Below are 15,889 nucleotides of genomic sequence, written 5' to 3' on the forward strand. Positions count from 1 at the left end.
CATATCTTTGTCGTTGTCGGGTGAAAACCTTGTATGTCCAAAACCGTTCGTTTTGCATTCATCATTTTTAAAATGATTTAAACAAGTGAAAACAGCCGATCTACAAGCACACAACGCCTCGCGGTGCGATCTGCTGTTTTCACTACTTTTGTGCGACGGCCTTGTATGATGAAGCAGGGCTTTACTTTGCAAAAGAACGTACAGATTTGAAACTTGGAGATACAAGGTTTCCACCCGACAATGACGATATCTTGTCGTGTCACCTTTTCTACTCTCATCATCATACACGTACAGCCTACTACCTACTGTACGTATTACTCTGCAAGTAGTAGACAGACAGGTCCCATGCATCAAGTGGAATAATTAAGTAAACCAGATTCTTATTACTGTCATCAGCATCAGCATCAACAACAACTACAACAATAACAGAACATAGCCGATCTACATCTGAGCTTTTAGATTGGCCATTTTGGAGCGAGACACAATGTACAACCAAGTATACGGTAACTCCTCCATTCTCTGCCTTTTTCGTGGCAATGTTGTAGAGGAGTTTTCAAGTTTGACATGTTACTGTCTACTTGTGTTTTTGTCTTGCCTGCCATTTCAGAATCAGAATTGTATTCTTTTATACAAGAAGATGGTGAAATTCTTTTTTGGTACAAGCTCATTTGCAGTTTTGAGGAATTAGTTAGTTGGAAAGAAAGACAGAATAACATAGAGAGGAAAGTAAACAGGAAGCAAGTCAAATAGCAGAAGTCAAGTCAAAGTAAAATCAAATACAAATATGCAATGCAATGTGAATCAAATGTAAATATCATCATCATCATCATTACCGTCATGAGTTCAGAAACAGCAAAATTATACTCAGCCAGATGTACTTGGGGTACACAGACGCTCTTCAGACCCTCACATTGTGCACCCTAGGAGAGAGGCGCACTCAACTGTGTCTCGACTTTGCAGGAAGGAAGCTGTTTAAGTCCAATGTCAGAAATTGTCGCCAAAATAAAAGCCTGGGTTCCCGAGGCTAGAAATTGTCTAACCCTCCCCCCAAACACACTGGACATCCCAAGATGGCAAACTGAGCAAAACAAGAAATCTGTAATCACCAATCCCATTATGTACAGACATGGTAGTGTATTTTAGATGTTTTAGGTGATTCGATTTTTACATAGAGAACAGCACATTTTTGGTTCTGAACTTTGGTGAAATTGAGATTTCACCAAAGACAAATTAATTTGGTTTTTCCTTTTCTTTTTTTTATGAGGGATCATGCTGAATGCTAAATACACATAAATAGAGTCATCATCATCATCATAATCATCATGAACATCTAACTATTAATTTAGCGAATATCTGACCGTCTGTCCGCATGCTGACATCACTGAACAGTGTTTCCACCATGGTAACAGCCTCATGCTGAAACAATGCCCACATTTCGAGATCAGCATGCTGACATCACTGATAATAAACAGTGTCGCCACCGTGGCTGTCTGTCTGCATGCTGACGTCATACTCTAACGTCATAGTACTGACATCACAGATTGATACAACGGGTATTTCACAATGGACATCAATGGTGACTGTTCTGCCCAACGGGCAACGGTCTGAGTTCTCCAACATTCTCTCTTCTGAGACGCCTACATTCAATCCCTCATATACTGTGAGTACGCATACCTCCCTGGGCACAGGACTAGTTATTATAATTATTCTTTTTAAATTATCATCATGTCACCCTACCTCACAAGTGAAGTTCATTATTATCATGGCAGCCGTGGCTGAGCGAGTGCAGGGGCTGCCTGGTATAATCAGAATGTCACCAGTTGGCCTCCCTGCCCGCCCATGTCTACTTATCAAAGTGTCCCACAGCAAGACACTTCTTAACGCCCTAACAGCATTTTCGGTGTCATGATCGTATTCACGTTTAGAATCGTTAGGCGGCACGCCCCTCGATGCGTGGGGTCCCATTCCTCCTCCCATCCCCTGCCATCCACTTTCTCAGCGTTCATCCCGTGCCCCCTCCCCACGCTGTCCATTGTCCACTCTCCTCCCCTCTACCCTTACACTGCACCCCTCCCTATGCTAACCCTCCATCCATCAGGCTGAGTAATGGTCGTCAGGTCAGGGAGTCATCCTGCAGCTGTCTGGGGCAGACACTGATATCACACACGCATGCATGCACGCACGCACGCGCACACACACACACACACACACGCACACGCACACGCACACGCACACGCGCACACACACACACACACACACACACTGGGCCTGAGACCACAGCCATCCATTCTATACACTATCTCCATGTGCTCATCGCTTCACAACATTGTACAGTATATATACGCTCACTGTCTGATGCAGTTACGAGTCGGGTTTATACTTCTCGTCTTTCGAGTGTCGCGTGCCCGGAATTAGCTGGCCGACAAGCTCACAGAGAGTCACATCATCGCGACCCGTAGAGCTTGTAGATCTGGTTGACGGTCCACAACCCACACACACCGGAATAATAAGGAAATGTGTTCTAATAAAATGAATAGATAAATAAATAAATGAATGAATGAATGAATGAATGAATGAATGAATGAATGAATAAATAACATATTCCCAATGTTGTGTTTCAGTGCTTTCAACGTTATATTATATTCCAACTATATAACCTTGATAATATTGCTTTATTTATTTTTTATTTTAGATTTTATTTAGATGAATGACTGCGGAGCTGTCCTGGAGTCATTATAGGTTTTACACTGAGGCCACTCCTCTGGTCTGGACTGCAGACACTGAAAGTGCATTCTTACAACATTAGCTCAATAAATGGCAGGCAGGGAACTGTACAGCAACACACTTGAGGTGTATCCCCATGGCACTAAACACTCTTAACGATGTCTTAATTGCCTTTTTTGTTCATAAAATTAAATATTAATGCCCAGCTGAACCCCCATCATCAGCCTCCCCGTACACACTGTCCTCAACATGTCAGTTCATCACATAGGAGACCAGTTATGATACCATTTGTCAAATCATGATGTCCCCATTTATCATTTTAGAACCACTAAATTATACATGGTGTCACATCAAAAAGATAATAACCACTGACATGTTTCTTGATGAATAATAGAGTCTTAAAACCACACACCTGGGATCACATTTCTCTGCCTTTCTCCTTGACCTTAACCATGAAATGGCAAAGAATTGGCTCGTGTACGCGCGCATCTTATCTCGAGTACCGTTACCACTCGCTAGGGGGCGACGTTGGTCTCTGGAAGGCTCACAGAGAGGAGAGGGGTGCTTCAATCCGTCTGTCAGTGGTGGAAAAGGTATGCTACTCACATTGCTTACTTAAGTAAAAGTATCAATACCGCAATCTAGAAGTACTCTATTACAAGTAACAGTCCGGAAATCAAAATGTACTTGAGTAAAAGTACAAAAGTATAGGCATTAAAATACAGGCTATAGGCCTACTTTCATGCAGAATTACATATTTTCAAATGTATAAAATGTCTAAAACTCTTTTGAAAATAGAATATCTACAAGTTCACAATGCATTGCAATGCGTGTGAGCTTGTAGATCTGCTATTTTCAAATTGCCGAAATATAGAGCTGAAGTGGTTAGTGTGTTTTGTAATAATATACAAAACACACTAACCATAATGTAATAACCATGTAATAATAAAAGTAGGCTACAAATTTGCATATGAGATGTAGTGAACTAAAAGTAAAATAGGCCTTCTGAAAACCGTGAAATAGCCTATAGTACCTAAAAAAATACATACAAATTGTAAGCTTACTTGAGTAAATGTAGCCTATTAGTTACTTTACATCACTGCTTCTCTCCGTCTCAGGCAGCGCTGTGCCTCTGCAGCACAGCACAGTGTCAGCTCCATTCAGTCACACAGATCCCGCTCAGACATGGCTGTAAATTGATCTAACGTCTCCTCTTTGTTTTCCCGTGACTTGTATCATGAGATACACAATCACACAGCATTCGCCCCGCTGTTTAATCCACTCCACAATAGGCACGTCTGTTTGCATTATATGGACACTATTGTCGCGCACAGTATACACAGTGCAATGAGTGCATATTACCCTTGGAAATAGGGCTTCTCAAATGTTTCATGTCAAGGACCCCCAAATTGACACTTATTAGCCCGCGGACCCCCCATTTGAAAAGATATGCCAGGGACCCTTATAAGAGAAGATTTTTACCATTTTCATTTCAAGGACCCCCAGTTTGACATGCATTAGGCTACGGACCCCCATTTAATGGCATTTCTATCTCTGAGACCCCATTTGTAAAATCTATGATTATTTAACTCTGAGAGTGTAGGCTAAAAATGGGTCCATTTGTGCACTCTCTGGGTTAGCCTACATACATAAGGGTCCATTTGGTTCCTAACTATCATTGAGCTGGGGACCCCCTGGAACTCCCTCAAGGACCCCTGGGGGTCCCCGGACCCCACTTTGAGAACCAATGGTATAGAGACATAGGCTATGCTAATTGGCTCCATTTACACTCCTTTTCATGTATTTGTCATCATCTTTCCAAATGGCTTGGAAGTAGGCTCACCATTTTCATCTCCGTTATAACCATTTAATTAGCATATTAATTCCTGCTTTATGAATTCAATTAGTGCATGATGATGCAATTGCGTTAAAGTTGAGGTCGGCCTCTGAGAGGGTTAATGATGAAAACGTGAAGACAGGATAACTAATAGGCTCCAGGCTATTAGCAACACGGTGTAGCCACTAATGTATGCCACTTCATTGCACTGATTTAAAGCAACTCAAGTGTGATCCTATGGGCTATAGTCACATCATAATGATATTCCCTTCCAAACAAGGCGATGCCAATTAATGGTTTAAAAATAAATCATGGTTTCTTCCAGTTGTGTTGTTATAGGATGAAAGAGAGAGAGAGAGAGAGAGAGAGAGAGAGAGAGAGAGAGAGAGAGAGAGAGAGAGAGCGAGCGAGCAGAGGCGTCAATTGGGTATGGCAAGCTATGGCAGCTGCCATACCTTGACTACATGTGGAAATAATAAAATGCACTTTTCATTGTGCCTGTTGCTAAGGTATGCAAGACACCAGTCATGTTGCCATACCTTAGCTTTTTCTGAACTGACGCCACTGGTTTCTTCCATTTGTGTTGTTATAGAGAGAGTGAGAGAGAGACAGAGAGAGAGAGGGGGGGGGGGGAGAGGAGAGGGGGGGGGGGGGGGGGTGAACTGAATGGTCATGGTGCTGAAGGCTATTGCGTCACTAGCTGTCTGTCTTTAAACTTGCGCAGCCCCCTTCGCATGGTGGTCTTTTGGCTCTGGGCGTCCCTATAGTTCACTCTCTTACTCATGCAACGAACGGTCCCACAGCAAACTGCGGAAATAATTGGATGAGGGACATTAAACATTATTTGGCTACTTGGGTCACGGAGTTTCTAGGACACTCATTTGGCCGCTTCATCATATTGATGAAATCATCATCAACAATATGCATGTCCCTGCAACTGCAATATGACCTATAGCATCAGCTTCCACTCGGATATCATTTACTTTGGGATTATTATTAACTGCGGCTATACTCTCTGCCCAGTCCTAACAGTCCTGTCGCCCACTGTTCCGACTTTTATTCTTCTTTTTATTCACTAGACGTGTAAAACATTTAATTTCCCTCCTATAACCGGGGCTGTGGTTGGACGAGAGAGGGAGAAAGAGGGGAGAGGAGCGCAGCGGCACTTTACTGGTTGTATTATTACAAGGTTCCCGATGTGCACCCTGGCTGGCACTGCGGAGCCCCAATCAGGTGCCATCGCACCCGGTGGATGTGGATACCATTGGCTGGTGGGGAAAGGAGCTGTGCGCAAAACCATCCCCGCTCCCCACACTCGCCTTACAGAAGCCGAGCTGAGAACATCATCCTCTTTGAGCGCTTAGGCGCAGTGATTACACGCTCACGGACAGGGATAGAGAGAGAAAGTCGTTTAGACTATTATTTGTCTGTGTTTATTTTCATCGCATTTGAGAAGTTTTGCGTCTTTCGTGGTGCTTTTATGGGACCTTTTTCCTTTTTTCCCTCCTTTTTTTAATACTCGTGTGGAATTTCCTATCTTTGTGACTTTATTTAGGCTATATGAGGGTCTGTCAGTGCACACACAGGGAGTGTGTTCTATAACCAGCGATGTTTGCCCTGACGCCAAAACTCACAGACCGGGAGAATTGATTTAAAGAGAGAAGCTGGGATCAAATGGCTGTGCTTCTCATCACGACTGAGCAGTGTCCCAGTGACTTAACGCACAGGAGAGGATTTTCAGATTTGGGCAGCCTTGTTGTGGCTGATGTTTACTCCGTTGCCTTTTTACGGGCAGAGAGGACAGTGATGTTCATTGCTGGTAAGAAAAAGGAATAATACGATTTCGTAGTCATTTTTTTCTTTTTTCTTTTTTTTTTACCCCCAAGTGCACTTTGAGAGAAAGGGAGATGATTCGGTTAATTCTCCTGCTCTCCGTCCTGCATGGGGCTGTTTCCCAGCTCCATTACTCCGTACCAGAGGAGCAGGAGCCCGGCTCTGTCGTTGGGAATATCGCCGAGGACCTGGGGCTCGACATAACCAAACTTTCCGCGCGTCGCTTCCAGACGGTGCCCAGCTCGCGTACGCCGTACCTCGAGGTGAACCTGGAGAACGGCGCGCTGCTCGTGAAGGAGAAAATCGACCGGGAGGAGATATGCAAGCAGACCACGCCGTGCCTGCTGCACCTGGAGGTCTTTCTGGAGAACCCGCTCGAGCTCTTTCGCGTGGAAATCGAGGTGCTGGATATTAACGACAATCCGCCCAGCTTCCCCGAGACGGACATCTCCGTGGAGATCTCGGAGAGCGCCATCCCCGGGACGCGCTTCCCGGTGGAGAACGCCTTCGACCCGGACGTGGGCACGAACGCGCTCAGCACGTACGCCATCACGAACAACAACTACTTTTACCTGGACGTGCAGACGCAGAGCGACGGGAACCGCTTCGCCGAGCTGGTGCTGGAGAAGCCCCTGGACCGGGAGCAGCAGGCGGTGCACCGCTACGTGCTGACGGCGGTGGACGGCGGCGTGCCGCAGCGCACCGGCACCGCGCTGCTGGTCGTCAAAGTTTTGGATTCCAACGACAACGCGCCCACGTTCGACCAGTCGGTGTACTCCATAAACCTGCCGGAGAACTCGCCCGTGGGGACGCTGGTCATCCAGCTGAACGCCACGGACGTGGACGAGGGCCAGAACGGGGAGATCGTGTATTCTTTCAGCAGCCACAACACCCCGAGGATAAAGGACCTGTTCAGCATCGACGCGCGGACGGGCAGGATCGAGGTGTCGGGCGAGGTGGACTACGAGGAGAGCAACACGCACCAGATCTACGTGCAGGCGAAGGACCTGGGCGCCAACGCGGTGCCCGCGCACTGCAAGGTGCTGGTGAAGCTCGTGGACGTGAACGACAACACGCCGGAGATAGGCTTCAGCACCGTGACCGAGTCGGTGAGCGAGCAGGACGCCCCGGGCAACGTGATCGCGCTGTTCAGCGTCTCGGACCGGGACTCCGCCGACAACGGGCAGATGAGCTGCGAGATCCTGGGAGACGTTCCCTTCAAGCTCAAGTCCTCGTTCAAGAACTACTACACCATCGTGACGGACGGACCGCTGGACAGGGAGAGCACGGACTCGTACACGATCACGGTGGTGGCGAAGGACAAGGGGCAGCCGTCGCTCGCCACCAGCAAGTCCATCAAAGTGCACGTCTCGGACGAAAACGACAACTCTCCCCGCTTCACTCAGGCTGTTTATGATGTGTACGTGACCGAAAACAACGTCCCGGGTGCTTTCATCCACGCCGTGAGCGCGCTGGATCCGGACGTGGGGCCGAACGCGCTCATTACCTATTCCATATTGGAGTGTGATATTCAGGGCATGTCTGTGGACACGTACGTATCCATAAACCAGGACACTGGCTACCTTTACGCGCTGCGCTCCTTTGACTATGAGCAGCTGAAAGAGTTTAGTTTTATGGTCCAGGCGAAGGACTCAGGAGACCCCGAGCTCTTCTCTAACACCACCGTTAACGTCATCATCGTGGACCAGAACGACAACGCTCCCACTGTGATCGCTCCCATCGGTAAAAACGGCACGGCGAAGGAACACCTGCCGCGCTCCGCTGAGCCCGGCTACCTCGTGACGCGCATCGTGGCGATGGACGCCGACGACGGCGAGAACGCGCGGCTCTCCTACAGCATCCTGCGCGGCAACGAGATGGGGATGTTCCGCATGGACTGGAGGACGGGGGAACTGAGGACTGCCCGCAGGGTGTCCCCCAAGCGCGACCCCCAGGGCTACTACGACCTGCTGATCGAGGTGCGGGACCACGGCCAGCCGCCGCTCTCCTCCTCGGCCAGCGTCAGCGTCATCCTGGTGGACAGCGTGGTGGAGGGGCGCAGCGGGGACCGGGGGTCGACCTCCAAGACCAAGGAGACCTCCCTGGACCTCACTCTGATCCTCATCATCGCCCTGGGCTCCGTCTCGTTCATCTTCCTCTTGGCTATGATCGTCCTGGCCGTGCGCTGCCAGAAAGACAAGAAGCTCAACCTGTACACCTGCCTGATGGCCGGCGACTGCTGCCTGTGCTGCAGCTCGTGCTGCAGCCGGCAGGCGCGCAACCGCAAGCAGAAGAAGCTGAGCAAGTCCGACATAATGCTGGTTCAGAGCACCAACGTGACGTCAGGGGTCGGCCCCGTGGGGCAGGTGCCCGTGGAGGAGTCTGGGGTGGGTGGGGTGGGGGGAGGGTTCGGCTCGCACCACCACACCACCCAGAACTCCTACTGCTACCAGGTGTGCCTGACGCCCGAGTCCGCCAAGACGGACCTGATGTTCCTCAAGCCGTGCAGCCCCTCCCGCAGCACCGACACGGATCACACCAACCCCTGTGGCGCCATAGTCACAGGCTACAGTGACCAGCAGCCGGACATCATATCCAATGGCAGCATTCTGTCTAATGAGGTAAGAGAGGCCTGACAGCCAGCATCAGTGCCCTGGGGCAGCTTTTCTATTATCAAATGTAAGCTGCAAAGTGCAGGAGGCAGGAGAGAAAAAAAAAGCTGTTGATTCTACGGGTTAATTACAAAGTTATTACAGATCCCATCCACAATGCCATGGTTATTAACTTATTATTACATATCGTCGTTGTCAGGTGGAAACCTTGTATGTCCAAAAGTGTTTATTTGTATTTATCATTTCAGAAATGAACTAAACTAGTGAAAACAGCCGATCTACAAGCAAACAACGCCTCGTTGTAGAAAAAAACATACACATTTGAAACATGGAGTTACAAGGTTTCTGCCGGCAGTGACAATATGCAGATGTGAAGCGTTTCCCTCTACTCGTGCATAATGTTGTGTGAAAACCTGTAGAGCAGCACCCGTTTCTGGACAGCAACACTTCAGTGACCCTCTTTTACTATCATGCATACAGTATTTATAAAATAGGCTACATGGTTAGATGTCAATTGAGGAATCACTTATTTTTCATGTAACTGACTGTTTGGAACTATACCTTGTGTAAAAGGCTTACTTGCATGTGAAAGAACTATGGCCTGCTGAGTTACATATTATTATTTTTCTTTTACAAAATACCTGTACATCTAGGGAAACACACACACACACACACACACACACACACACACACACACACACACACACACACACACACACACACACACACACACACACACACATTCATATTGTGGTGGCAAAGAGTGGCAAGTGTTCTTGTAATGGTGGTGTTGTAAAATGAAGGATGACACTTTTCTTTATTGCACTCTATTTCTTAAAAGTTCTTTCTTAATTTATTCAATGTAATATACCTTGTGCTTTGGAAGGAATGTGCCTGCATGCATGTGGCTATACCAATATAAACATATAGTGATTGATGTTCCGTTTATGAGCCATCTAAAGACTGTATAGGGTATAGGCTACCTAATCATAACAAATATGGGCCCATCATCTTTATACACGTCAGTGATGGGCCGATCGTTTGGCATTTAGTAGGTTACATTTGACTGGGGGTTGATGATGATGTTCTTGGTTCGTCACTGAATTAAAGCTTTGTGACATGTTGCATGTTGCATGTTTTTCAGTTTTAAATATCGTTGTTGTCGGGTGGAAACCTTGTATCTCCAAGTTTCAAATTTGTAATCTTTTTTCACAAAGCAAAGGCCTGCTTCATCATACAAGGCCATTGCACAAAAGTAGTGAAAACAGTAGATCTACAAGCACACAACGCCCACAATGCTTGTAGATCACCTGTTTTCACTAGTTTAAAGCATTTTTAAAATGATACATTTAAAACAAACGCTTTGGACACAAGGTTTTCACCCGACAATGACAAATTAGCCTTGTGCAAAATATATACCCAAATACTGTACATATAGGCCTACGCCTGCTGCTGGGGAAGCTGTAGACTTGAACTTGCCTGTTGCCGGGTGATTAGAGGCAGGCAAATCCACCCGGCCAGTTAGTTAGGCAGTATTGGCATGCCTGCGCGTTAAGTATGCTGCGCACGGCCTTGCACGGCAGCACAGCGAACAAAGGTTGTTCAGTTTCAGTGGCGAGCGGCTCAATCATTTACGCATTCAATCGCCTCCTAAACCACTCTCTCCTGCTCTGGCCTGCCATCCCCCACTCACTCAATTGGATACATGTACAAGCTACAGAGTCAATATGCCTGCGTCATGTGACTCTTTCTTACATGTTTCCCATTCAGTGGTGGCCCAGGGACCCCCAGGGGTCCTTAAAGGGGTTGCAGGGGGTCCCCAGCAAAATTAGTTTATATGGCATCACAATCAGTTTATCCACTTTAAACCTGAATAGCCGATCTGCAACGGGTTCACAACTGGTTGTTTCAAAAGATCTTGAAAGAATTCGAAGGATTTTGAATATTTCTAAAACATTTTAACAACAATCATCTTGTATGGGAGTCTCCCTAGCACAAAATATTTTCAGATGTCTTTGACATGAACACATTTGAGAGCCCATTCAGTAGCCTATTGGGATTACCTTTCTTCCTCCTAGACACCACATCATGACAAACCTTTAATCATTTTGATCTGTATTTATTGTTTTCTTATGGATGTATAAAAGTTACAATTGTATATTCTTTCTGTAGCTTTTATTCATCTACTATAAGTGATTACCTTACTAAGAAAAAACATTTTGGTTTTCTAGACAAAACATCAGCGAGCAGAACTCAGCTATCTGGTGGACAGACCGAGACGTGTCAACAGGTAAGGACAGACAACTTAACTGGTCATCAGTTGTGGAAAAAGTACTCACGTTGTTTTACTTAAGTAAAAGTATACTTTTATACTTAATACTGCAATGTAGAAACACTCAACACAATAAAAATGTACTTGAGTAAAGTTACAAAAGTATTGGTGTCAAAATGTTACTTAAAGTATACCCAACGTAGTAAGTACTCATTAGACAGAATGTTTTAAAATGTATGAAATGTATAAAAATCTTTTGAAAATAGACAATCTTCAAACTCACAATGCGTTGTGAGCTTGAAGATCTGCTATTTTTGAATGGCTGAAATGTATACTGTAGGGCTGAAGTGGTTAATGTATGTTTTGTAATAATAATCCAAATCTACATAGTAACTAGTAAGTAGTACACTAAAGTGTTCAAATAATTGAAAGTGTAAAAGTACAATATTTGTCTGTGGAGTAGAACTAAAAGTACAGAAGATTAGAAATACTCTGGTAAAGTAAAAGTACCCAAGAATGTACTGTAACTTGAGTTACTTTCCACCACTGGTGGTTATGCATTGTGGACGGTTGTAGTATTGACCTGTGCAATATCCTGCAAGCCACATAGCCAATCATTTGGAGATAATACCCATAACATCCAATATTTCGTCACTGTCGGACAGAAACCTTGTATCTCCAAGTTTCAAATGTGTATGTTCTTTCGCAAAGTAAAGACCTGCTTCATCATCCAAGGCCGTCACACAAAAGTAGTGAAAACAGCAGATCTACAAGCACACGACGCCTCGCGGTGCGAGGCGTTGTGTGCTTGCAGATCGGCTGTTTTCACTAGTTTAAATCATTGTTAAAATGTTAGATACAAAACGAATGCTTTTGGACATACAAGGTTTCCACCCGACAACGACGATTTGCTGCAGACAGGCATGCGAGGCCTAATCAAAGATCCATAACATCGAATATTCCACTCAGGGATTATGATTCCCATATATTCTGCATCATTCATAGGGAGCTCGGAGAGGCAGCATCATGCACAATATATCATAATATTCATCCTTAATTTGGCCCCAGGCCTGTAACTGCCAGTGCGGTGCCTATTAAAGTCCTGATGCTGGATTTCATTACATGTCAAGTGCAACATCCAATTTAGACACATGATGGCCACTGTGAACATTAACATCTCCTCTCTCTCTCTCTCTCTCTCTCTCTCTCTCTCTCTCTCTCTCTCTCTCTCTCCCCCTCCGTCCACTTCTTCCCTCCCCTGCCGCCATCACCACAATATGCCAAAACTTGCCCTCTTATCTTCCTCCCTTCCTCGATTTCTCTCTCTCTCTCTCTCTTTCCCCATCCCCCTTTCTACATGCCTCTTTCTCTCCATTCCGTCTGACCCTATTCACCGATCCCCCGGTTATTTATTTATTTACTTTTTCTTTTTCTGACACCTGTCTCTTCCGCTCCCTTTCCACCTGCCTCTTTTCTGCCTGCCTCTTTCTCTTCCTCCCATCTGACCCGATTCACCGATCCCCCGGTTATTTATTTATTTATTTATTCTTTTGGTTTGTTTTCTGTCAACTGTCTCTTGCCGCCGCTCCCTCTCCTCCGTTTCCGTTTTTGTTTTTGACACTATTTCCAGCTCGGCTTTCCAAGAAGCGGACATTGTCAGCTCCAAAGACAGCGGGCACGGCGACAGCGAACAGGGCGACAGTGACCACGACGCCACCAACCGGGGTCACTCGGCTGGTGAGTTCCCTGCACCGTATAATTACTCTGTCATTCCATTCCTCCCCCCCACTCGCTTCAGTGGCAATGTTTGTGAACGGGATAATGCCGGATTGCCGGTGCGGACCGTTGACTTTTAATTTCCTTAATTTGAGAATGTGCGGGAGTGTGGTTGGGGGTTGAGGCTCGGATCAGCGGCTGGCTTGCCATGAATGCTGAGCAGCGGAGCGGAGGTGTTGATTGTATTTCACACCAGGGTGAAGGGGAGAAATATTCAGGGAATCGGGGAATTATATCTGCCCATCTCTATCTCTCTCTCCTTTCTCTTTGTCTCCCTCTTTCTCTCTGACCCGTGCTGGCTCACATGGCCTGTGGTGCTGAAAGGACAGCGACTTCCAGGGAAGGCAGCGTGACGTCGTTGTCGGGTGGAAACCTCGTATGTCCAAGACCTTTCGTTTTGTATTTATTATTTTAAAAATGAACTAAACTAGTGAAAATAGCAGATCTACAAGCACACAACGCCTCGCGCCGCGAGGTGTTGTGTGCTTGTAGATCGGCTGTTTTCACTACTTTTGTGCGACGGCCTTGTATGATGAAGCAAGGCTTTACTTTGCGGAAAATACGTACAAATCTGAAACTTGGAGATACGAGGTTTCTGCCCGACAGTGACGATGGGGCACAATGAGTGGGTCTTGGCTGGGCACTAATCAATAGATTCACTCAACTGTAGACAAAAGGGGTTGGCAGCTAAGTGGATGATACTATAAAGACACGCATTTGTTCCGATCAGTTGTGTGATTTTCTTTGTTTTGTCCAAGGACAGATTTCAGTTTTAATATCAGCACCAACGGATACTTGCAAAGCCACATTCAAAGATAGAATCAGAAGCCTGTGTATGCATGAGCAAGCGTGCGCACGCACGCACAGTCGTGCACGCACGCACAGTCGTGCACGCACGCACGCGCGCACGCACGCGCGCACGCACGCACGCACGCACGCACGCACGCACGCACGGTGCACGCACACGCACGCACGCACGCACGCACACACACACACACACACACACACACACACACACACACACACACACACACACGCAAGCACGCACGCTCACACAAACTCACACACTATCTACTCTCCTTTGTTACCCCATATTTCTATTTTGGGCCTTTACGTTGTGGCATTTGTTTCAGACAAGGCATGGCATCTTGTCCTAAGCCTCCCATGTTCTTTTAGAAACTCCATAAGGTTAGCACCTGCTTATTGATCAAGGTGGAGTCAGACCAAATTCGAGGCAACACAAAATCTTATTCCATATCGAGTTGCCCTTTCCTCTGCAGAGATCGTTCCGCTTAGACCCATGTTAGACCTCTGTCTAGACATGAGCCTGCCAAATATCATACGAGCACCCAGGAATACAAATGGGAGACGATTAGTTAGGTGTTGAGGGATGGTGAACGGTACTGATTGGACTCTATGGTGTTTGACACTTTTAATGAACCAGATAAAATTTGATATGTGATGCTAGTAGTCGCCGCTTTACCCTCGCTGATGAAATGAGCTGGGAAGGTCAAACTATTGCAGGGCTGCAACGCAGCGCTGGACGAAACCCAAGACTCTGTCTTTTTCATCAATAAGAAAAATTCGGGGTTAGATTTGTATTAGCAGGGCCATTTGCCGGTGCATTTCAACTTGGAAGCCTTCCACCCGGGTGTAATCAAATACTAGCTGAAGAAGGAAAGCTCGGGTGGACTTGGAGCGTTCCAGGCATCCCTGCTTTCATGACCGCAACGCGCAGCGGAGAGAGGCAGGCAAAGCCAGGGGAACGATAGGTGACACAGGACCAGGGGCGTCGCACCAAATTCTGGGTCCTGGTACAAGGGTTCGCTCACATTTTGTGCTTTAACTATTGAAAAATAGCAGATATACAAGCTCACGCCGCGCTGCGAGCTTGTAGATCTGCTATTTTTGAAGAATCTTGAAAATTCGTGCAAGTCTTTGAATATTTCAAATCCTTCTATCGTTTTTTGAAAAACCTGTGTTTCTATGTCAGTGGTGCTCAAGCTTCTTCATGGGAAGGACCCCCAAAATGATATGTATTTGGCCACGGACGCCCATCTCAAAATATTTAGTTCCAGGGACCCCCCAGAAGCAAAGTTTCAGTTACAAATGTTCGCTTAAAATATATACATATTCAAGGATTTGCACACATTTTCATGACTTTTCAAAAATAGCAGATCTACAAGCTCGCAGCGCGGCACCGAGTGCCGCGCTGTGAGCTTGTAGATCTGCTATTTTTCAATAGCTAAAGTATAAAATAATTAAGGCCCCTCCATCTTGGGCCCTAGTAACTCAGTCCCACTTTCCCCCCCTCCCTTGTGACGGCCCTGCAACAGGACATGAGTCAGACTCGCAGTGACCACGGGACCAGCTGGTAACACAGCTCATGTTGGCCCGCTGAGCCAGCAGGGGATCCTACCGAAAGCTCAAACCTGGAGCAGAAATTGCCCCCGACATTATGCTTCGTGGCTGGCTCCTAACTGTATTTCGGTGATCCCATTTCCTTACATGGAACATGGCGGAGGCACCTCACATCTTGTTTGGTCGCAGCAAGTGGCTTGCCAGCAGGAGTACGGCCATGAAAGTGTAAACCGATAGCAACCTTTAGCAGAGCGTGAGTCTGCCTTGGCAGCAGCCGAGGACATTCCACAGTTGGTGCTGTAACGGCGTAGTTCATAAGGAGGATGAACATTTGTTTCTCATGTTGGATTCATTAAGGGAACAGCTTAGTTCTCCGCGGGTGGCAATATTGCATGTCTGGTATTTTGGAGAGAGACTTGAGAGTCACTGTAGCCACTGTAAACATAACCAGACGGTGTGTGTGCGGAGCTATAG

General features: G+C 46.5%; 1 protein-coding gene across 2 annotated transcripts in view; it reads left to right on the forward strand.

The window, feature by feature from the left end:
- Positions 1-6,468: 6,468 nt before the first annotated feature.
- Positions 6,469-15,889, forward strand: part of pcdh10a (protocadherin 10a) — a gene marked incomplete at both ends in the record, with an annotated part of 26,696 nt that continues 17,275 nt past the window's right edge. For both annotated transcript variants that reach the window (XM_080721252.1, XM_080721251.1), the window contains 3 exons: positions 6,469-9,015; positions 11,238-11,296; positions 12,909-13,015. In XM_080721252.1, the coding sequence (XP_080577378.1) occupies positions 6,469-9,015; positions 11,238-11,296; positions 12,909-13,015 (2,713 nt within the window). The remainder of the gene's footprint in view (positions 9,016-11,237; positions 11,297-12,908; positions 13,016-15,889) is intronic.

This window comes from Nannobrachium achirus (genome assembly GCF_963921795.1).
Source record: "Nannobrachium achirus genome assembly, chromosome: 3".
NCBI lineage: Eukaryota > Metazoa > Chordata > Actinopteri > Myctophiformes > Myctophidae > Nannobrachium > Nannobrachium achirus.